This window comes from Micropterus salmoides, unplaced genomic scaffold (genome assembly GCF_014851395.1).
Source record: "Micropterus salmoides isolate LMB-PRFRI ecotype aquatic unplaced genomic scaffold, ASM1485139v1 Ms_hic_scaffold_16, whole genome shotgun sequence".
Taxonomy (NCBI): domain Eukaryota; kingdom Metazoa; phylum Chordata; class Actinopteri; order Centrarchiformes; family Centrarchidae; genus Micropterus; species Micropterus salmoides.
In genome coordinates this window covers 877,573-901,108 of record NW_024040707.1, presented here as the reverse complement: position 1 = coordinate 901,108, position 23,536 = coordinate 877,573, and the positions used below count along the sequence as shown (strand labels likewise).

The 23,536-nt window shown below is 41.0% G+C and overlaps 1 protein-coding gene across 1 annotated transcript in view; it reads right to left on the bottom strand.

Annotated features, from left to right (window-relative positions):
* The window catches only part of cacna1fb (calcium channel, voltage-dependent, L type, alpha 1F subunit), a 90,583-nt gene that overhangs the window by 33,345 nt on the left and 33,702 nt on the right, over positions 1 to 23,536 (bottom strand). The window contains exons 12-22 of the mRNA XM_038721757.1: positions 23,227 to 23,308; positions 21,201 to 21,227; positions 20,966 to 21,126; positions 18,458 to 18,683; positions 18,166 to 18,373; positions 17,116 to 17,236; positions 14,607 to 14,679; positions 14,452 to 14,506; positions 14,315 to 14,375; positions 13,757 to 13,859; positions 11,110 to 11,239 (exon numbers count right to left, since the gene is read on the bottom strand). Coding sequence (XP_038577685.1) covers positions 11,110 to 11,239; positions 13,757 to 13,859; positions 14,315 to 14,375; positions 14,452 to 14,506; positions 14,607 to 14,679; positions 17,116 to 17,236; positions 18,166 to 18,373; positions 18,458 to 18,683; positions 20,966 to 21,126; positions 21,201 to 21,227; positions 23,227 to 23,308 — 1,247 coding nt within the window. The remainder of the gene's footprint in view (positions 1 to 11,109; positions 11,240 to 13,756; positions 13,860 to 14,314; positions 14,376 to 14,451; positions 14,507 to 14,606; positions 14,680 to 17,115; positions 17,237 to 18,165; positions 18,374 to 18,457; positions 18,684 to 20,965; positions 21,127 to 21,200; positions 21,228 to 23,226; positions 23,309 to 23,536) is intronic.

The window sequence follows — 23,536 nt, the reverse complement described above, 5'->3', positions numbered from 1 at the left end:
GTGTGTTAGTGTGTGTGTGTGTTAGTGCACTTACCAACCTATCTAACAGTGGACCTCGACGTCGTTACACACCCACTAAGAGGGGACTAAAAAGTGAACAGGGGACATTTTTTAGGTCCCCTGTTGGACATGCTTTAAATCATGCTAAAATCATGTCTAAAACCATCTGGTAAATTTTTTAAACTATTGTCAAGAGGGGACCTGCAGGTGTGTGAGTGTTTAAGTCCATACTCAGCAGTGCCTCTAGTGGATCAAGCAAAGATTTTAACGACTCATTCACACACGTCGTTCTTAACACTCCCCTATAGAGTGAATGGCTTGCAGCCCCAGGGAGTCTATCAGACTGTAGAGGGGCTATTATACAAGCTACTCAGTAAAGAAAGCTGTCACTTGAAACACAATTTCTTAATTTTTTCTAACAAAATATACAGGCTGAGTTTTAGTGGATGTCTTGTGTTTTAAGATCAACATGTATTAAAATACAGGGCTACACTGAAGGCCTGGAGAGTAAAACGAATTTTAGATTCTAAATAAGGGAACAAAAATAGAAAAACAGCCAGGGTAGAATTATAAATAAAATGGTCAGTATAAAGATACTTTTATGGTTTTAATTCATTATAAAAAATGAATGAATTAATAAAAAATTATTTGACATTTGTTATCTAGAGATTTTAACTTGTTCAGTCGCAAAATACTAACCTGACTAGATTTCACAAGCACTGGACATCAATACTTTTTTCCCCCCCATTATATTTGTGTGCTTAGTCTACACTTAAAGATATGCATTTCATTTATTGATTTGAATTACAGAAAAAGGGACCACACTTGTACTGTGTGGAACGACAGGAGTCCACTGTTCGCTTGTAGATGATGACACAAGTTCCCTCTTAGATAGCATGGAGCGATAATCACACTCCAACTTGTGTGAAAATAATAAATAAGCTAATTTAATCACACTTTTGAGACAAAATAAACTAACTAAATAGTCTCTTTATTTTCTATACATTCTTTTAAAACAAAATATAAAGGCTGAGTTTTAGTGGATGTCTTGTGTTTTAAGATCAACATGTATTAAAATAAAGGGCTACACTGAAGGCCAGGAGAGTAAAATGAATTGTAGATTCTAAAAACCAGAACAAAAATAGAAAAACAACCAGGGTAGAATTAGAAATAAAATGGTCAGTATAAAGATACTTTCTTTACGGTTTTAATTCATTATAAAAAAAATGTATTAATTAATAAAAAATATTTGACATTTGACATCTAGAGCTTTAAACTTGTTCTGTCCCAAAATACTAACCTGGCCAGCTTTCACAAGCACTGGACATCAATAAAAAAAATTTCATTATATTTGTGTGCTTAGTCTACACTTAAAGATATGCATTTCATTTATTGATTTGAATTACAGAAAAAGGGACCACACTTGTACTGTGTGGAACGACAGGAGTCCACTATTCGCTTGTAGATGATGACACAAGTTCCCTCTTAGATAGCATGGAGCGATAATCACACTCCAACTTGTGTGAAAATAATAAATAAGCAAATTTAATCATACTTTTGAGACAAAATAAACTAACTAAATAGTCTCTTTATTTTCTATACATTCTTTTGAAACAAAATATAAAGGCTGAGTTTTAGTGGATGTCTTGTGTTTTAAGATCAACATGTATTAAAATAAAGGGCTACACTGAAGGCCTGGAGAGTAAAATGGATTTTAGATTCCAAAAAAAGGAACAAAAATAGAAAAACAACCAGAGTTGAATTATAAATTAAATGATTAGAGGTAAGATACTTTCTATTCAGTTTTAATTAATTGTTAAAAAGTATTTCACATCAGACTTTGACTACAGCTTTAAACTTGTTCAGTCCTAAAACACTAAACTGACCAGTTTATGTCAATACATTTTGTCATCATATCTATGTGCTTAGTCTACACTTACAGAAATGCATTTTATTTATTGATTTGAATTACAGAAAAAGGGACCACACTTGTACTGTGTGGAACGACAGGAGTCCACTGTTCTCTTGTACATGATGACACAAGTTCCCTCTTAGATAGCATGGAGCGATAATCACACTCCAACTTGTGAGAAAAAAATAAATAAGCAAATTTAATCATACTTATGAGAAGAAACTAACTACAGAGTGTTAGTTAGAAAGTTATTTTCAACAAAATACAAAGGTTGAGTTTTAGTGAAATTCCTAAATTGTTTCAAGCTTCAGACTACTAAAATGATAGACTACCCAGTAGACAGCAGAATGAGTATTTTAAAAGCACAAAAAGTGAAAGTAAAAACAAAATGAATACAAAGGTCAGCTGCAAGATCTCTTCATTTTTAATCAATGGATTTAATGCTGTTAATTATCATGATACATGACCAGTGTTTGTATGTGTCCTAAATCTATATTTAGGAAGTTGTTGCTCGCAAACACATTGACAACAGACCTGTCTGTCAATTGAATAGTTAGTTTCCTAAACACCGCAGCACAAATCTATCCAACACAATGTTGTCAATGTCGGAGACCCACCTTCAAAAAAGTTATCAGCAAGCATGTAAGGAGCCTAGCTAATAAGGATAGCTATGTTAGTTTTTGAATACACTGTCAAAGTTAGAACGCTGTGCATAACTGGTAGTCAGTAGGTGTGGCCGAGATGAGCTACTTTTGTACAGTTGAAATCACATCATGTCGAAACTAAAGTGTGAAATGTTGAAAAGGTTAGTTTAGCTACAAATGAACAAGTTCATATGTGCGTGTTTAGGTTTTATGATGTGGAAATTAAGGGGCTAAATGAAGCCTGTCTCTGAAAAATTAAATCTTTCTAAAATGCTTCGGCAGTACATTTGTTCTTAGCCTTAGAGAAAGGTCCACAGAGACATTCAGACACACTACAAATAATATGAAATAAGCAAAATGGACAATTCGAAAATTATAATCTAAACCAAATATATAAGCTGTAGTGTTGTTGTTTTTGTTTTTTAGAAAAGTGTCACCAGCAATGTTCTCATTGTAGCTTTTTGAAATGTGGGGTTAAACATTTGTTGGCGAATAGAGAAGCATATTTGAGGGCTGTCAAATGGTGCAGCATCGTAACAATGGAACTTAGAGTTTGCATCAACTGGAGAACACACAACCAGTGCTGCATTAAGTTCACACTGATATTTGGCAGGTATTTGTCTTTATAGATTTTTACATCTCAATATTTTCAACTTCTTTCTTTAGCATGTACAGTTTAAATGTGTGTTAGTGATTTTAATAGCCATTGAAATAGTGATGAGTTACCTATAGATCATCTCAGAACCATCACAACGTTGGATGGCTATTCATAACACAAGTTGTTCAACCACAAATAGAAAACAGTACAAAATATACAGAACTATGTTGAAGCAAACTTTATTGAATGTGCTTTTAAGCTAAGACACACACAAACTCCTAAACTGAAAGTTCCTCATGTGCCCACCCTCTTCTGTGTTCTTACACTGAACAAAATTATAAACGCAACACTTTTGTTTTTGCCCCAATTCCTCCGGTGAGTATGCTGGCCATGCAAGAAATGGGATGTTTTCAGCTTCCAGGAATTGTAATCCTTGCAACATAGGGCCGTGCATTATCATGCTGCAACATGAGGTGATGGTTGTGGATGAATGGCACAACAATGGGCCTCTGGATCTCGTCATGGTATCTCTATGCATTCAAAATGCCATCAATAAAATGCACCTGTGTTTGTTGTCCATGAAACACGCCTGCCCATACCATAACCCCACCGCCACCATGGGCCACTCGATCCACAACTAGGACATCAACAAACCGCTCACCCACACGAAGCCATACACACGTCATCTGCTCTGCACAGTGAAAACTGGGATTCATCCATGAAGAGAACACCTCTCCAAAGTGCCAGACGCCATCGTATGTGAGCATTTGCCCACTCAAGTCGGTTATGATGGCAAACTGCAGTCAGGTCGAGACCCCAAAGAGGATGACGAGCATGCAGATGAGATTCCCTGAGATGGTTCCTGACAGTTTGTGCAGAAATTATTTGAGGATGCTAAACGATTCTTGCAGCAGCTGTCCGGCTGGCTGGTCTCAGACAATCTTGGTGGTGAAGATGCTGGATGTGGAGGTCCTGGGCTGTTGAGGGAATAGAGAATCGGTTTGTTATCAAACCCAGACATTTGTTTTATAGTACTTTAATGCCACTGTGTAATTGTTGAGGACTTCTTTAGTACCATAACAAGGAGCACTCTCAGAACCGGGCCCCTTCTTTGGAGTCAGTGATGTGTCTTCAAATATATTCCTGTAAGAATTCTCCTGGCTCAGTGTTTTTGGTGGTGATTTTTATACTGATTAAATGAATTATCTGTCAGTCTGTCTGTCATCAAATTCCATGAACGACCAGCACTATCTCAGCAGTTCTAACACTCGATGAGGATCTTATGCAATGTCACCCTAAGGGTTTGGATTTGTATCTACATTTATATAATACACATCAAAATTGTACACTATGTATGATGGCAGTGGGTATTTCTTATTTTAATTGTTGCCTGCTTAGCTTGACTGACTTGCTGAGAGTTGAATGACAAGATCAATATTGTTCTAATATCTGAACACAAAATCAAGCTATGCCTTTAAACCATTTTCAGGTTGCTCCTTACATGGCAACATATAACTATATAGTGTATAATACTATGCACACACTTAACAATGCTCCATTTCCTTATAATTCATTAGCAACCAAGAAAGTTGTAGTTAAATACAGTATTGAATAGAGAATCTTATGTTCTGATCTAATACCTTTCTCCTTGTAGATGAATCCTTTCTGAAATTTGGCTTTTTCTTTCTCAGATGCAGTGAAGTTGCAAGGCTTCCTTTTTAGGAAAAACCCTTCTGGTTCTCATTTTCCAGTGAAATGTTTTACAATATGATAACTTGGGTGACTTTGTAAAACAATATAAGCTATCTCTACTTTTTCTGTGTACATATATGTATATAGGAATGTAAGGAATAAAATACAATAAAAGTAGAATCAGTTAAAATTCTATGTATTAGTATAAATAATATTCATACTATATACACCCTATATACAATATACAGGTAACATTCTACATAGGTGTAAAAATATTTACACACTAAGCAATCAATATACAATAACAAACTATCTGTACAATCTGATACAGTCAGAATATACTATCTTATACAATACTATATATATATATATATATATATATGTACATGTTTATATTTAAATTTGATAGTTTAGTTACAAACAGCCTTGATGAAAACATACAAGGGGTATTGGTAAAAATGTTCAACTTACCTCTCGCTTTGGTCTTCAGGATGGAAAGATGAAAAAGTTTTTCAAAAGAACAACACAGGTGAAATATGTCTACATACCGTTAAGATAGACAGATAGATAAATGGATGACTGGTAAACGATTAGTAAGAATAGTAAAGAAATTTTAAAGTTGGTTTTCTCCTTCAAAAAACTGCATACTTGTCAACACTTCCACAAGACACCAAAGACTGCCATGCACCTTCTCTGAGGAGCCCAGAATATATACACAATCCTGACTAGCTATCTGGACAGTGATTGGTTCTTAGGATAAGACATCAAATGCTAACTACTGCTGGCATAGTAATGCAAATGTTCTCTGGCAATTAGATATAGGTTTGATTTACTTTTGTTTACTGTGGTAGACATGTCAGACATACTGCTTGAAGGTATTGTTGTGGATTTTTTAGAAAGAGTTACACATGTCTTCAGTTAATGATGTAGATTTAAAAGAATCCTCTACATTTAAGTGACTAGAGCCTATGTGATTCACAAATGTTTTAAGGTTGAAATGTTGAGAGCTGTCTCTGAGAAGTCATCTTGGGTGAGGGTTGTGAAGTTTCAGTCATTGTTCTCCATTGTGTGCAGCGTGGGGGATGGTTTCTTGTTGCTGACGATGGTCGTTAGGGCGGCAAACCAGTGACTTGGCCTTTTGTAATGCAACTTCTCTGGAGTCTTGTGGGAGATATTTTGAAACTGTAAAGAGCGGATGTACAATACTCCACTTTTGTTGAAAATTGTACCCTATGTTACAAGCTACTCACAAAAAGTAGCTAAATACGGTGTTTTACACCAGAAAACATCTACTAAGAATTAGTATAATAACCATACATATGTGCGATTTAGTACACCCCCAAATAATGGGGTTGAATAACTTTTAAAATATCACCAAATGAATTTTAAAGCGATTGTGTATAATATGGAGTTAATTTATTACACTAGTATGGACAAAAATACAGCAACACCTACACATTACTTTTATGACATCCCATTCTAAATCCATAGGCAAGATTTCCCTTAACAACCCATGAAAACACAGCCCCTACCAAATTTATTAGGACAGGGGTAGCACCTTTGCCCATATAGTGTATTTGGATGGAAATCTATCTCAAAAGAAAGAAGACTGATGGTCTCTCTGATTGGTCTGACACATGATCAACAATGCTTAAAGTCACTGAAAAGGTTTACAAGCAGTGGGAATCATTTAATATGTAAGGCTTACAATGAATGTCAACCAGGCATTCATAGTCATTGAAATTCTAGGTCACTCTCTTCTGATGAATTTAAACTTCTACGTATATTAAGTGTAGTGGTGGAGTTACCTACAGCCTGTCTCAGAACCAACATAATGCCTTATTGTCTTGCTCAGATTTTTATTATTTGGTCATTTGTCCTTGCTTTTTGTGCTTCTACCATAGGTATTTAGGCTATGTAGTTAAAAGGCTTCTGTTTTATTTGCCTTAATTGTGTTTATTGAGTTTATTTTGTGTTACATGCCACTTGTTTCAGGGATACTATAATTTAACAGTGGTGAGAACTTCTCTCAGGCTTACCAATATTGTAAATATGCTATACAAACTGGCATCCATTTCTTTTAAGCGTATTGTTGAAACCCAAAATGTAGAGTGGCCATTATAGTGCAGTATACAGTAAATTGAGGGTCAAAGTTAAGAGAAAAGAGAGCAAGAAACTTTCAGTTTATGAGCGTGTGTCTTCAGGAGCATGTGCACCATACACAAATGAGTTCTTACTGCAGTGGCCCAGTTCAAACCTGTGGCTTATTAGCATGCATCTCCTCTCTCCTGTATTTATTTTCTCTCTTTGGCTGTACCATCATCAGATTTTTATTAGAATTGGGTGTTTGGGCACTTTTACTAAACATATGTCTACATATATTTCTACCGTTTTCTTTTTGTGGTTGTAGGAAACTGTTATGAATTAGCATCCAATGCAGAGTTAAGCTAAATACAAAATCCTGGAGAAAGTGTGAGTGCTGTCTCTGAGAGGTGACCTGGAGCAGGTGAGGGGTGTGAACGTGTGTCTGATTGTCTGCAGTGAGAATCTGTGTCTGATTGTCTGCAGTGTGGGGGAGGGTTTCTTGCGACCAATGATGATCGTTGGGCCTTTGAACTTGAACTACTTAACATTTCACACTTGCACCCAATATTGTGTCTCGCCTAGTCTTGTAAACTTAGTGTCTCTTCAAACCCCAAGTAACCACAGATTATATTTAGTTTAAATTATAAGTTTCTCTTAGAAATTATCAATTTCTTTTTTATTTATTCATGCTGGAGTGTGAGTGTCAATCCATGCTATCTAAGAGGGAACTTGTGTCATTATGTACCAGCCAACAGTGGACATTTTTGTAATGCAAAACAACAAACAAAATGCATTCCGTTACATACAGATTTAAGATACATGTACATTGTAAAATTGATTGAAATCCTGTGATTGTCATAATTGGTCAATATACTGGGAAAATTGGGGGGCTAAATCCTTTCAAAGGGCTGGTGAAAGTTCATAATAAATCTGTTTTTAGCAAATAAAAAAAGAACATTAAGAATCTTCCTGCTGAACATTTACTTCCTAATTGAAATTTATTTATCATGCTTGAGGAATATTTAATGATGTTGGAGTGTGACTGTTGCTCCATAGGATCTAAGAGGGGACATGTGCCCTATGTAGCAACAGTGGATTCCTGTCATTTAATGTGTCATCGGTAATAGTCTTTTTGTCATGGGTAATGTGGGTTACACATTTCTTAGCAAAGGACAGCAGCTTCTCAGGTGGAGGATCAAACTTCAGGCTCTTGAATTTTTAAGTTGGTAAAGTTTTGTGCTTTAATGTTTTGTTTGGAGAAAGGAGGCAAGTTCAGAATAGGGAATGTGTGTGGGTCAAAAAGCGTCAAATACCAGTGAACTAGTTATGAGCAATACTTTTGAATGAAGAACATATTATGAGTTGGAAAAGACTTAATTGAGAGTTATTTGGAAACTATTACTTGTTACATAACAATAGACCTTATTTACAAGTATAACTAAAGATTCTATTTAGGTTACATTATAATTTTCTTTTAAGAATCATACATTTCTTTTTTACTCATCCATGTTGCAGTGTGAGTGTCGATTCATGCTATCTAAGAGGGAACTTGTGTCATTATATACCAGCCAACAGTGGACATTTCTGTAATGCAAATCAACAAACAAAATGCACACCTATAAATATAGATTAAAGAAACAAGTACATTGTAAAATTGATTAAAATCATGTCCTAATTGGTCAATATCATATTTGGAAGATTTGGGGGCTAAACCATTTCAAAGGTCTAGTAAAACTTAATAAATATGTTTTTAGCAATTAATAAAAAATTAATACAAAGTATCTTGCTGCTGACCATGTTGTTCCTACTTTTTATTTATTTATCTTAAAGTACTTATGACTCTCCTGACTTGTGGGCAGCCCTTCATTTTGATGCAGTGTCAAGATTGAAAATGGTTAAGCCATCAACTAAAGCTGAGACATCATATTTCATTACAAAACAATAATAACAAATCATGCTAGAGGAATATTTAATGATGTTGGAGTGTGACTGTTGCTCCATACTATCTAAGAGGGGACATGTGTCGTTATGTAGCAACCAACAGTGGATTCCTGTCATTTAATGCCATACAAGTGTGGACAGCAGCTTCTCAGGTGGAGGATCAAACTTCAGGCTCTTGAAGGTTTAAGTTGGTAAAGTTTTACTTATGACTCCCCAAACTTGTGGGCAGCCCTTCATTATAATACAGTGTCAAGAGTGAAAATGTTTAAGCCATCCATTAAAGCTGAGACTTTATATTTCATTACAAAAACATAACAAATCATGCGGAATAATTATTGATGCTGGATGTTGGAGTGTGACTGTTGCTCCATACTATCTAAGAGGGGACATGTGTCGTTATGTAGCAACCAACAGTGGACTCAGTCATTAAATGCCATACAAGTGTGGACCTTTTTTCTGTAGGCCTAATGCAAACATGAAAATACCATGCATTCCTGATGAAAACCCATCAGGACATCATTTTATTTGGGTTGCCTTTTATCTTACAGTCTGAAGCTTAATACTAGTTAGGAAATCTACTATTGCTGAGCCTTTAAGTTTTGTTTCAAAAGCATATTATCAAATCATGTGTCAACAGACTGCTTAGTTGAGATTATATTTTTCTCATAAGTATTATTGTTTTTGATTCAAAACCAGTCTAAGATTCAGTTATTAAGAGCAAATACAAAGTAACTCTTTAAAATGCATACATCACAGGTCATAAAAATGACCATCCCACACAGAAGAATATGAATTCCCCTAAGAGAAAATTAAAATAAGTGCACTAGTGTAATAAGATATTTTATTATTATTTAAACGGTATTTGAAACCTAGATCAAGTCATTTTTGTTGGTAATACTGTAGTGCTTGATATCAATGCATGCAGCAAAGTTACTTCTGAATTAAAGTTTAAAGTTTATTTATTTTCAGTTAAAGTGATTAAAGTTTGGATCACGGTGAAATGTTTACACATCGCTCACATTAAAGTTAAATTATCCATTTTTGAAAGAAACAAAGAAAGTCTTTGAAGGTAAAAACAGTCATTAGGTGAGAATGAGCACAGACAGTTCCACTGCATAACAATGGAGGTCCCCTCTTGGATAGGTAGCTATCGTTTAAGGATCTAAGTCCCCTCTTGGCAATTTCTTTAAAAAGCAAAAAAAAGCAAATTTGCAGTAATATTATGTTAAAAGACAGTAAAAGTAAATTTTGTATTATATTTATTTTACTTCAAAAGGACTGGAAACACAGGTCCACACTTGGCAGTTTACTCCGACGGTGCACTGTTGGATAGGTACGCGTGTATGTGTGTGTGTGTGTGTGTGTGTGTGTGTGTTAGTGTGTGTGTGTGTGTGTTAGTGTGTGTGTGTGTTAGCAGAGTGTGTGTGTATGTGTGTGTGTGTTAGTGTGTGTTAGCAGAGTGTGTGCGTGTGTGTGTGTGTGTTAGCAGAGTGTGTGTGTGTGTGTGTGTGTATGTGTGTGTGTGTTAGTGTGTGTTAGCAGAGTGTGTGTGTGTATGTGTGTGTGTGTGTGTTAGCAGAGTGTGTGTGTGTATGTGTGTGTGTTAGTGTGTGTTAGCAGAGTGTGTGTGTGTGTGTGTGTGTGTGTTAGTGTGTGTTAGCAGAGTGTGTGTGTGTGTGTGTGTGTGTGTTAGTGTGTGTTAGCAGAGTGTGTGTGTGTGTGTGTGTGTGTGTTAGTGTGTGTTAGCAGAGTGTGTGTGTGTGTGTGTGTGTGTTAGTGTGTGTTAGCAGAGTGTGTGTGTGTGTGTGTGTGTGTTAGTGTGTGTTAGCAGAGTGTGTGTGTGTATGTGTGTGTGTGTGTTAGTGTGTGTTAGCAGAGTGTGTGTGTGTGTGTGTGTGTGTTAGTGTGTGTTAGCAGAGTGTGTGTGTGTGTGTGTGTGTGTGTGTGTGTTAGTGTGAGTACAGTTTTCTCAGGATCAGACAGTAAACTGGTGATTTTTTCTCTCCACATGTTTCCCTCTTTAACCCGGTTAGTCACTGACCCACTTCTGCTGCTGAAGCCCCGCCCCCCAGCGCAAACCACAGCGGTGTGTCGACGACATCATCACCACCGATGACGACCTCGCCGAACCACAGCTCTCCCACACAACCCTCAGATTTGACCTCCTCCCACCATTAGCTTAGCCACAATGCTAGGGCACGGGGGCGAGTCGGCGTGTTTGTGCCTTTGAGACTCACGTTGTTCCTGAAGGAGTGGGCTCTGATTGGATCCTCGGCAGCCAATGAGCAGCTGCTGAGGATGATGAAGACGAGGATGAGGTTGGTGAAGATGTGGTGGTGGATCAGAGTGTGACAGGCCACACGGATACTGGAGAGAGGGAGACAGAGAGAGACTTCCTGTTACTGTACTGTGAGATTCAGGTGTCAACCTGGTTCATAGTAATCGAGACCAGGATCCAGGTCGGCCGGACACGACCAGGAGTAACTGTGCAGACTTTTCCCTGACTTTAGCCTTTAAGGCAGGCAGCCTAAGTTCTCAAGCACCAAGTCTGAGGCCCTATCCACACTACTCCGGAAACATGAAGCAGATGGTCTATAGCCATGTTTCCAACTAATTGTCATGTAAATCTTTTAAGCGTACTTTTGAAATGTTGCAAAAAGAAAAAATTGCGAAGTGTTTCCATCAGGTGGTTTGGAGCGAACAAACCGGGCTGCGGCGAGCGTCGTTACGTCAGTAGTTGACGTTACACATGGCTGTGATAAACAAGACGTCTGGGTTCAAACCAGAAACTAAACCAGGCGCACGAACCTGAGGGCCACTGATCTGAGAGAAACAGAGAGGTCGTCAGCAATGTGTTTCAAGCAGCAAGTTGCTACCAGCCGCGTCTCCGAGCATTATGGGAATATCCGGTGTTATGCAGAGCTCTGCACGCACCTCCAGATAATGCTTTTAAACGCTGTAATGTCCTTTGTGGGGTTCATCAGTGGAGATGAATGAAGTATTTAGAGTCGTTAATATTTTATTACACTCAGCAGAAGCAGCGTTCACTGAGATTCAGCAACAACATGCGGTGAGAACCTGTTTGATCAGCGTGCAGAGCAAAGGATCTGAGAAGGACCTTTAAGAGGTGAACGCATCATCCAGCAGAACAGCTGATGAAGGCTTCCTGCCCAGATCTGCATCCACCTCTTTCCTCAGCACAAATGAGCGTCACCGGAATGAGCTGCAGGAAATTCTCCTCCGGCGTGCAGAACTCTGCACAACCGGGCGAGACGCCGACAGCAGAAACAGCTGATCAGACGTGAGCTACAAGTTCGCTACGTCAGAACTTATTCGGAAAAAGTGTTTCCATCTCCCGTTTAGAGCATTTACTCTTTTTTTCGACGAGGCAAAAACCACCTCAAGCGAGCATAAAAACTTTTTTGCGAAATTAAGTTTTTTTTTTTTCAAATTTTGCCATTTCCATCAACCTTTTCTATAACTCAAAATGCGCATTAAAAAACGTTGATGGAAACGGCTTATTCCGCAGCTGCAGAAGATTTGGTGAAAGAATAAAGTACTACAGACGAAGAACCGCACCAGATTTTATTTTGCATGGACCAATGACGAGCTGGGACTGTTACTGAATGTAACACGGGAGTTAAAAGCGGCGGTGGCGGCAGACGCAAAGTCGTCGCAAAGTAAACGCCGACATGCACAGTACGAGTGTTATTTACGCGGTGCTGAATATTTTAATAAAAACACCAAAAAAACTCTAAAACAGCAGCATCGTGTTTCTGCTTTGCATGACTAAAGTCCTCCGTTTTTGACTGTCTGCACTAAAACCTACCCGGAGTTCCAAAACGAAAATTGGGGGCAGCGGCGTTTTCAAACTTCTCAGTTTTAGGTCTTCGTTTTCGCCGTTTTAGTCTGGAGGATCAAACGGAGCAAAAGGTCTCTGTTTTAAAACCAAACCAGTAGCAGTAGTGTGGGTGGGGCCTGAGGAAAAGAGCTGTCTACAAATGACCCACAAACTTCAACGCAACTACAAACATGAAGAAACTTTGTCAACAAGTAACAACCGACGAGCTGCATTAAACTTCATGATGTTTGAATCTGGGTGCTGTTTCCACACATGTTGGTGTTGAAATGACTCGTAGGCACAGAGAGGTTTGAATCCGTGCAGAAGAACCGTCACTTTTTTCACAGCTCTGGTTCTAGAGGTAAACCCCTCCCCCCTCAGTTCATTTAATCCACTGACATTTCCAAAAATCCTTATTCTACGAATTTTAAGCCTTGAACTGATCCAGCCAGCTACGATATGAATCACGACCATAAGACATTTGAATCGGAGCAAAAAACGACAAGAAAAACGTGAAAATGGACAAAAGGTAAATATATCATTTGTTACATATTCCACAGTGTCAGAGTCTCGTAGCTGGTGGTGAGTTCCTGTGCTCTTCTTCTTCTATCCCCTACAATGATAAGTCGCTTTGGATCAAAGCGTCTGCCAAATGAGTAAATGTAATGTAATGTAATGAGTCTACATCTGATGTTTACAAGACTATGGCTCAGGATCAAAATCCCAATAGACAATATGAACAGGATTTTTACTTCCAGAAACTTAATGTTGAGCTCTATACCAGGTGTCTGACAACATCATGGAAAGGATCCTTACAAGGGACTCCCGGTGACCCCCTTTGTTTTTAACAGGGAACTGAAGTCTTGCTCTGAAATCTCGTGAGAGGCGAAATGTCGCAGGAAGACGCCGGTGGAAACGAGGGGGAAGAGTTTGTTGTGTTGGAGTCCTCTACGTACACAACAAACTCCTCTTCCTCTCTCTACTAGTTATGCTAATGCTAATGCTAATAGAAGTCCATGTTGACCAGGTGCTGTGAGACTTACGGGTTTGTGTTGCTGAGGCAGAAGAACGCACTGCCTTCTGGGATCGGGAGAATCTTCTCTTTAGGAGGAGCCAGGTCAGCCATCTTTAACTGGACTCCTCCATCTGACAGGAGGAGAGGAGAAGAGGAGGAGGTAAATTAGCTTTGTGCGGTATCACAAGAGATCCGGACAGAAAATATCTGCTGATTTATTGACTCAAAACATTTACATTAAATTATATTTTATATTACAGTTGATTGATTGATTGATTGATTCAACAGGGACAGAGTTCAGAATAAACCTGTACCTGGACCACAGATTACCGTTGTAGTAGTTTATATTAACATAAAGGGGTTTTAAGTAGGTAAACGATGACTTGACCGATCAACAGTTTGTAGTTATTCCTGTTAACTTTCTGTTATCAGCTACTTTCTGCCAGATCTGATTTGGTTAAATCCACAAATGGGTTCATGTAAACTAAAACATCTAAACATCCACACTGTTCTCTTTGTTTCTCTTCACATCTTTTCATTTATTTAGAAAATGTTTCTAAACTCATTTCTCCAGACGTCGACTGACCGTCTTCTCCCTCAGGAGGCTCTTCATCCTCCTCGTACTCGGTGTCTTCGTCGATGTCCACCTACAGAGACAAACAGCAATCAGCCCGATGGACTCACATGTAACACTACAGATTAAAGTCAGACCTCCGTGTTCACCTTCACTTCTTCTTCCTGCTCTTCAACCTCCTCCTCTGCGCTCTCCGTCTTCTTCCTGGAGAAACAACAGGAAACAGTGAACCACTCGAGCCTCCCGGTCTGACTTCACCCTCCCTCGCTGCCACTATTCCCTCCTTCATCCCTTCATCACTCACTCGTTCTTGCTGTCTCCGTCTCCTCCAGCCAGGTTGTCCACAGCGATGGCCAAGAAGACGTTCAGCAGGATGTCTGACACATGCTAAGTACACGCAACATCATCAAAACACTTGTGATTTCCTGCAGCACCTGAACGCACCTACAGGGAGGGAATTTCTGAAAGATCATCCAACTAATAATAATAATAAAAATAAAAATGTACAAACAGAAATAAAAGATTAATGAAATGTTGCTTTGGACATCTTTTAATTATGGTCACTAGGGGTGGTGGTTGCCAGAGACCCTCTCGATACGATATTATCACGATACTTCTGTCACATACGATATCACGATACTTCTGTCAGGATACGTGATATTGTCACAAATGATATTGTCACAATACAATATTATGACAAAATTTCTGTCACGATACTTCTGTCATGATACGATATTATGACGATACTTATGTCAGGATACGCGATATTATCACACATGATATTGTCATGATACGATATTATCACAATACTTCTGTCACATACGATATCACGATACTTCTATCACGATACGATATAATCACGATATGATATTATCACAATATTTCTGTCACGTTATGATATTATCACAATACTTCTGTCACAATATGATATCACGATACTTCTGTCACGATATGAAATTATCACGATACAATCACAATCCAATCTTATCACAATACTTATGTAACTATACAATATTATCACAATACGATATCACGATACAATATTATCACAATACGATATTATCACAATACGATATTATCATGATATTATCACACTACTTATGCCACAATACAATATTATCACGATAAGATATGACGATACAATGTTATCACAATAAAACATTATCACGATACGATATTATCATGATACAATATCACGATACGATATTATCATGATACGATATTATCATGATACGATATTATAATGATACGATATTATCACAATACTTATCTCACAACACGATATTATTATGATACGATATTATCACAATACTTCTGTCACGATGTGATGTAATCATGATACTTTTGTCACGATAAATTATCACAATACTTCTGTCACGATATGATATTATCACAATACTTCTGTCACGATACAATAATATCACGAAATTTCTATCACGATATGATATTATCACGATACTTATGTCATGATACAATATTATCATGATACAATATAATCACGATATAATATAATCATGATACTGATGTCATGATACGATATTATCACAATACTTCTGTCACGATTTTATATAATCACAATACTTTTGTCACAATATGATATTATCACGATACAATCACAAGCCAATATTATCATAATACTTATGTCACTATACAATATTATCACAATACGATATCACAATAAAATATTGTCACAATACGATTTTATCACGATACAATATTATCACAATATTATCACAATACTTATCTGACAATATGATAGTATTACGATACGATATTATCACAATACTTATGTCATGATACGATATTATTACGATACGGTATTATCACAATATTATCACGATAGGATATGACGATACAATGTTATCACAATAAAATATTATCAAGATGCGATTTTATCACGATATTATCACAATACTTATGTCACAATACGATATTATTACGATACGTTATTATCACAATACAATATTATCACAATACGGTATTATCACAATACTTATGTCACGAAACAATATTATTGCAATTTAAATATATTGTGATATTCTGTTATGTATTACAATTTATTACATCTTTGCCAACTTCAAATCATCTCCCCTAAGGAAAACTTTAAATAAAAATATAGATAATTATCTCCATTTGTTCATCTCACTTAGCATTAGCTTTACCATTCTCGGCTCTCTCTGGATGTGTGAGATGAGCCCTCACGTTCGTGGTATTTTATTTTTGTATGACTCTCCTTGCAAATCCCATGTGTCAAATCCATCTTCGTTGTCCCCTCCTTGTTAAAAATTCCAAAGCCCATACATTTGATTTAAATGCAGTGCTTTCCTAAATTCTTTCTCTGATGCTGCCATCTTTATTTTTATTAACTTCTTCCTGCACTCTGAAAAACCTCAGCAGCACCATCTAGTGGACTGAAAAAGGGCTTGATTTGATTTATCTAGTACCAAAAAGTTAAATTTTCATGTGCAATTTATAAAATAAAAGACTGATATTTGGCGTCCGTATATCAAAATAAAAAATATTGCGACACTATGCCTTATCAATATTTTCCACCACCTCTAATGGTCACATGACTAACTGACGGACTGTCCATAAGGAACCACCTCAGACACATATGTGAAGTCGTCTGGTGAAGAAGAGTTGTGTTATATTGCAGCTCACGCTGCTCTGCACATTAGCATCAGGCTAATACTGAATAATGGATGATTGATGTCGGCGTGCGAACGCCTCACTGCAACAATCAGACCACAGAGATCTTGTTTTAGGGTCCAGGACACTGACGGAGGCAACATCAGGCTGCAGGTGAAGGATACAGTTACCACAGATGAAGAGGATGACGAAGTAAACGCAGACGATCATCCCGGGAAAAACGGGGCCTCCGTACGCCATGATGCCATCGTACATCACCACGTTCCAGTCCTCACCTGTCAGGATCTGCACATACAGTCAACACCAGGGTCAGCAGAGACATCACTGAGGGAAGACAGTGTTTCTTTGTCACTGTGGCCAAGAGCTCGTGTTGGGTTACTAACATTTCAAAGACCTGCTCAATCTGAAAAGTAACTTCTGTTATGAATTGGTAAATGTTCTGTATAGCGCCTTTCTAGTCTTTTCAACCACTCAAAACGCTTTTACACTACATCTGCATTCAACATTCACACACTGACAGAACAGCCACTAGAGGCAATTTGGGGTTAAGTATCTTGCCCAAGGACACTTCGACATGCAGCCTGGAGGAGCCAGGGATTGAACTGCCAACTTTCCGATTAACGGCCAACCCGCTGTACCCCCTGAGCCACAGCCGCCCCTATTGTTGCTGTATAAATAAAATTAAATCAGCTGTGTCATTGGTCATCTATTAATCACATTTGTTACTATCATCCCCTTTAAACACTGAGCATCACAACCACAGCATGTTTAACAGAAGTGGGTGTGGCCACCGTGACGTCCACTGTTGGTTTGTGGACTGCTGCTTTGAAGCTTCCAGTTTGACATTTTGGCCGTCGCCATTTTGATTTTTTTGGAATTCTCATAGACTTCTATACAATCACACTTCTTTCTGCAGCCGCTGGAGTCGCCCCCTGCTGGCTGCTGGAGAGGACGCAGGTTTAAGGCTTCACTTTTCAGAGCCAGAGTCCTCTGAGGACACAATAACGTGTACCAGATGTGCAAAGTTACTAGTGTTTTTGGACATACTGCAGTTAAATACCAACAAAGGCTTTGTCACATTCAATTTGACAGTTTAATCGAGGTGCATTTCAAACTAACTCATAGTTACTGAGCCTTTAGGGTGTAAAGTCGACCCTAACTTAGGACAGAACACTCAGCCGGTGCAGCCCGGTGCTGAAGTTCAGGTGCGTTACCTGGAAGCAGGTGAGCAGCGCCTGTGGGAAGGCGTCGAAGGTGCTGCGTTTGGTCTGCGTCTCGTCGAAGTTGAACTTCCCTCCGAACAGCTGCATGCCGAGCAGAGCGAAGATGATGAGGAAGAGGAAGAGGAGGAGCAGCAGGGAGGCGATGGACTTCATGGAGTTCAGCAGGGACGCCACCAGATTAGACAGAGCCGTCCAATGGCTGAGCAGAGACAGAGTGACATCAGAGGAGGAGCATGCGACTCGGCAGTGAGCGCCGTTACCTGGTTCAGGTGTGTTTTCTCACCGTGTGACCTTGAAGATCCTCAGCAGGCGGACGCAGCGCAGCACGGAGATGCCCAGAGGAGGCATGATCTCCAGCTCCACCAGGATAGTCTCCATGATGCCGCCGCACACCACGAAGCAGTCGAAGCGGTTAAAGAACGCCACGAAGTAATGAGCCAAACCCAGACTGTACATCTTTAGCAGCATCTCCACCGTGAACAGAGACAGCAGCACCTTGTTGGCGATGTCTGCAGAGAGACGGATGCTCTTAATGTTCTTTTACATTTAAATTAGGTTAGTTATTAAATTAGAACTGCTCTCAATTAAAGGTTGAAAACAGCCTTTTCTCTTTTTTCTTCTTGATCAGAAACATTTGACCCAATACTTTTTTTGGGAGCAATTTCCTATTTGGATGAATTAATTATTATCACACCCTAAAGCCTCCCCTGCTTCCTGGTCTCTGTTCCTCTAAACAGGACCATAATTTACTAAATGAACATCATGCTGTGTTGAAGAAGACTTGAAACTAGCGACTGAGACCAGAAACTCATCAGGAAAGTGTTTACTGAGGGAATAAATCAGCTGACAAGTAGAAACATTTTCTCCGAGACTTCTATACAATCACACTTCTTTCTGCAGCCGCTGGAGTCGCCCCCTGCTGGCTGCTGGAGAGGACGCAGGTTTAAGTCGCCCCCTGCTGGCTGCTAGAGAGGACGCAGGTTTAAGTCGCCCCCTGCTGGCTGCTGGAGAGGACGCAGGTTTAAGTCGCCCCCTGCTGGCTGTGAGAGGACGCAGGTTTAAGTCGCCCCCTGCTGGCTGCTAGAGAGGACGCAGGTTTAAGTCGCCCCCTGCTGGCTGCTGGAGAGGACGCAGGTTTAAGTCGCCCCCTGCTGGCTGTTAGAGAGGACGCAGGTTTAAGTCGCCCCCTGCTGGCTGCTGGAGAGGACGCAGGTTTAAGTCGCCCCCTGCTGGCTGCGAGAGGACGCAGGTTTAAGTCGCCCCCTGCTGGCTGCTAGAGAGGATGCAGGTTTAAGTCGCCCCCTGCTGGCTGCTAGAGAGGACGCAGGTTTAAGTCGCCCCCTGCTGGCTGCTGGAGAGGACGCAGGTTTAAGTCGCCCCCTGCTGGCTGTTAGAGAGGACGCAGGTTTAAGTCGCCCCTGCTGGCTGCTGGAGAGGACGCAGGTTTAAGTCGCCCCCTGCTGGCCGCTAGAGAGGACGCAGGTTTAAGTCGCCCCCTGCTGGCTGCTGGAGAGGACGCAGGTTTAAGTCGCCCCCTGCTGGCTGTTAGAGAGGACGCAGGTTTAAGTCGCCCCCTGCTGGCTGTTAGAGAGGACGCAGGTTTAAGTCGCCCCCTGCTGGCTGCTAGAGAGGACGCAGGTTTAAGTCGCCCCCTGTTGGCTGTTAGAGAGGACCCAGGTTTAAGGCGCCCCCTGCTGGCTGCTAGAGAGGATGCAGGTTTAAGTCGCCCCCTGTTGGCTGTTAGAGAGGACCCAGGTTTAAGTCGCCCCCTGCTGGCTGCTAGAGAGGACACAGGTTTAAGGCGCCCCCTGCTGGCTGCTAGAGAGGACCCAGGTTTAAGTCGCCCCCTGCTGGCTGTTAGAGAGGACGCAGGTTTAAGGCGCCCCCTGCTGGCTGCTAGAGAGGATGCAGGTTTAAGTCGCCCCCTGCTGGCTGTTAGAGAGGACGCAGGTTTAAGTCGCCCCCTGCTGGCTGCTAGAGAGGACGCAGGTTTAAGGCGCCCCCTGCTGGCTGCTAGAGAGGAAGCAGGTTTAAGTCGCCCCCTGTTGGCTGTTAGAGAGGACCCAGGTTTAAGTCGCCCCCTGCTGGCTGCTAGAGAGGACACAGGTTTAAGTCGCCCCCTGCTGGCTGTTAGAGAGGACGCAGGTTTAAGTCGCCCCTGCTGGCTGCTGGAGAGGACGCAGGTTTAAGTCGCCCCCTGCTGGCTGTTAGAGAGGACACAGGTTTAAGGCGCCCCCTTCTGGCTGCTAGAGAGGATGCAGGTTTAAGTCGCCCCCTGTTGGCTGCTGGAGAGGACGCAGGTTTAAGTCGCCCCCTTCTGGCTGCTGGAGAGGACGCAGGTTTAAGTCACCCCCTGCTGGCTGCTAGAGAGGAAGCAGGTTTAAGTCGCCCCCTGCTGGCTGCTGGAGAGGACGCAGGTTTAAGTCGCCCCCTTCTGGCTGCTGGAGAGGACGCAGGTTTAAGTCGCCCCCTGCTGGCTGCTAGAGAGGACGCAGGTTTAAGTCGCACCCTGCTGGCTGCTGGAGAGGACACAGGTTTAAGTCGCCCCCTGCTGGCTGCTAGAGAGGACGCAGGTTTAAGTCGCCCCCTGCTGGCTGTTAGAGAGGACGCAGGTTTAAGTCGCCCCCTGCTGGCTGTTAGAGAGGACGCAGGTTTAAGTCGCCCCCTGCTGGCTGTTAGAGAGGACGCAGGTTTAAGAGTTCACTTTTCAGAGCCGGAGGTTCCTGCTTGGTTACTGAGACAGAGGACAATCCGTCAATACAACACTGATGATGTAACTGATTGTTGTTACCTTGGACTTGTGTGAGCCAATCAGGTTGGTTGTAGTGCTCGGAGGCACTGAGGGAGGTGTTGAGGAAGACGAGCAGCAGAACCAGCCAATAGAACGTCACAGATTTGACGGCAGTGCGACAGTTCCTGCGACAGACTCGGTTCCACCGACGCAGCGTCCGACTGAGTGAGAGGAAGACGGTCAGTGAGTGTAACGTGTGAAACGTTCCTGAATGTCTGACGGTCAGTGAACTCACCAGCAGCCGATCTTCATCATCCGCGAGCTGAAACGAGACTGAAGTTAGTTCACAAACCTCAGCAGCAGAGGAGCTAAGCATGTGCAGTCTATCCTGAGGGGGGCGCTACAGGAAAGATCATGACTACTGACTGGAACATTACTGTTGAACATCAGTAGAAACTTTATTAGAAGTAACAAATGACTTAAGCGTCCTGGACTAATTAATGGAAACACAACAAAATAAATACCGTGTCTCAGTTTGCACCTTTCCGTTCTCACACTTGCTATTTTGAGCGTGTGAGTGCGTTCACACTGAGAAACAAAGCAAAATGCAGCGCACTACCAATGGTGCACTCATAACGGTCAAAATGTTGAGGGTGAATGTGTTCAACGGTCGCCATCTTGGCTTCGTAGTGGAAGGAGAGTATTTTCAAACTGGTGAAAATGGTGGCCAAGGAAGCTGCAAGTACGTTAAGTTTCATTCAATTTTAATAAAACTGAATTGAAGACAAGTAAGCAAACAAGCTGGCAGATAATTTGGCTTTAAGGAACAATTTGCGATTAAAAAGAAGAAGAAGTATCGGTCAAATGTTGTGATCGTCATTTCTGGTTAGTGGACAACGGCAGTGTTTGATTCAAAACTGAAACGTACGCACTATGCAAGTAAGTACATAGTGTTGTAGGACCCAAGACCTGTCTTAAGACCACTTTTTGATGGTCTTGGTCCCGTCTCGGACTCGACCGCATTTGTACTCGGTCTTATCTCGTCTCGGACATATGATTTCTTTGTGAATATCCATCCATATCATGTCATGTAATGTGGGGAACTGGTCTTGGTCTTGACTCCGTCTTGGTTCGGTCTAGACTACAACATTAGTACATAGTGTACCCATTGTGATGTATGTTAGTGTAATAAAGCCTCGTGCGGACTACACGACTTTCAGCGTCGGCCGTGCCGTTCACACAACTTTTCGTCTTGTGACGGGAGTCTTGAAGAGGTCGTGGCGTTCACACTACCTGACTGATCGGTGACAGGGGGTCTCACACTACACGAGCTGACAGTGGCTCCGTCACCCGACGCTGGTCTCCAAACCAAGAAAACACACGTGAAATGTGAAACGGGAAATGGCACGAACCTACACAGGAAACAGCTGTTTGGTATTTGGCGTACTAGATATCTGGCAGACATCGGCGATGTGTCAGAAATGTGTCGGGGAGCCGTTTTGATGCGTTGTTGAGTAGTTCACACATGACTGCCGACCGCCGATCGATCGCCGATATACTCCCGATCACGGCCTGACGCAAATGTGCCAAATCAATCTTAAAATCGTGTAGTGTGACCTGGGCTTAAAGTATCTGAATTGACACACAGCTTCAGACGTTTGCTCTGAAACCTGTTTTCTTTCTCTGACAGGAAGTCGTCCAGTACGTTATCTTTGATTCAGCACTGAAGCTTCCTCCACCTGAGGACTTTCACAAGACTGAAATCCTTTGTCTCTGTTAAAGACTCTTAGTTCCTCCTGAATTGATTACTTAGTGCATTTCCTTGTCCTTTAGCATCGGTCATCATCATCGTGACGCCTGCAGCTTGTTCAGAATGAGGCTGTAGATTACTGACCGGTACCAGGAGGAGGGGCCGCGTCTCCCCGACACTGGCTGCTTCTCACTGGTTACCACTCAAATACAGAGTCGATTTTAAAGGGCTGTTAACAGTTTTGAAGGCCTTACATGGATGGATATCACTCAGATCATCAGACCAATACCTTTAGCTTCGTAAGAAACGAGAAGAGAGGCCCCCCGAGACTGTGGATTAAACTTCCCTGGGTTATCAGATCCTCCTCCCGCCACGAGAGCTTTTTATTCTTTGGCGTTTGAGTCTGTTTAGGGACCGTCGTGCTTATCGGTCTTGTTTTTCTATTTTTTGTTGTCATAAATTGCTAAACCGTTTTTTATTGTTTGACTTTGTTCAGCAGTTTGGTTAACATTGTTTTTTTTTTAAATGTGCTTCATAAATAAAATGACTGACGTGTGTGTGTGTGTGTTACCAGCAGGCCTGGCAGCAGTTGGTGTGTTCCTCGTCGATGTTCACGGTGTTCTCAGAAGCTGTTTCACTGGCAGGAAGACTCGCTGACGGACGGGAACAGACAGACAGATGAACTTTATCTACGTGTAACATCAGTTACTTCATTTGTACAGTCGACGTGTCGACACCCTGATCCGAGTCTGAGCACAGGCAGAAGATTCGTTTCAAACATTCAAACTGCAGGTTGTCGGAGCTGATTTCAGCCTGAGAGGAAATGACTCATCATGTCTCCTTCTACAGGTTTTTGGGGAAATAAATAACTAAAACTGTCA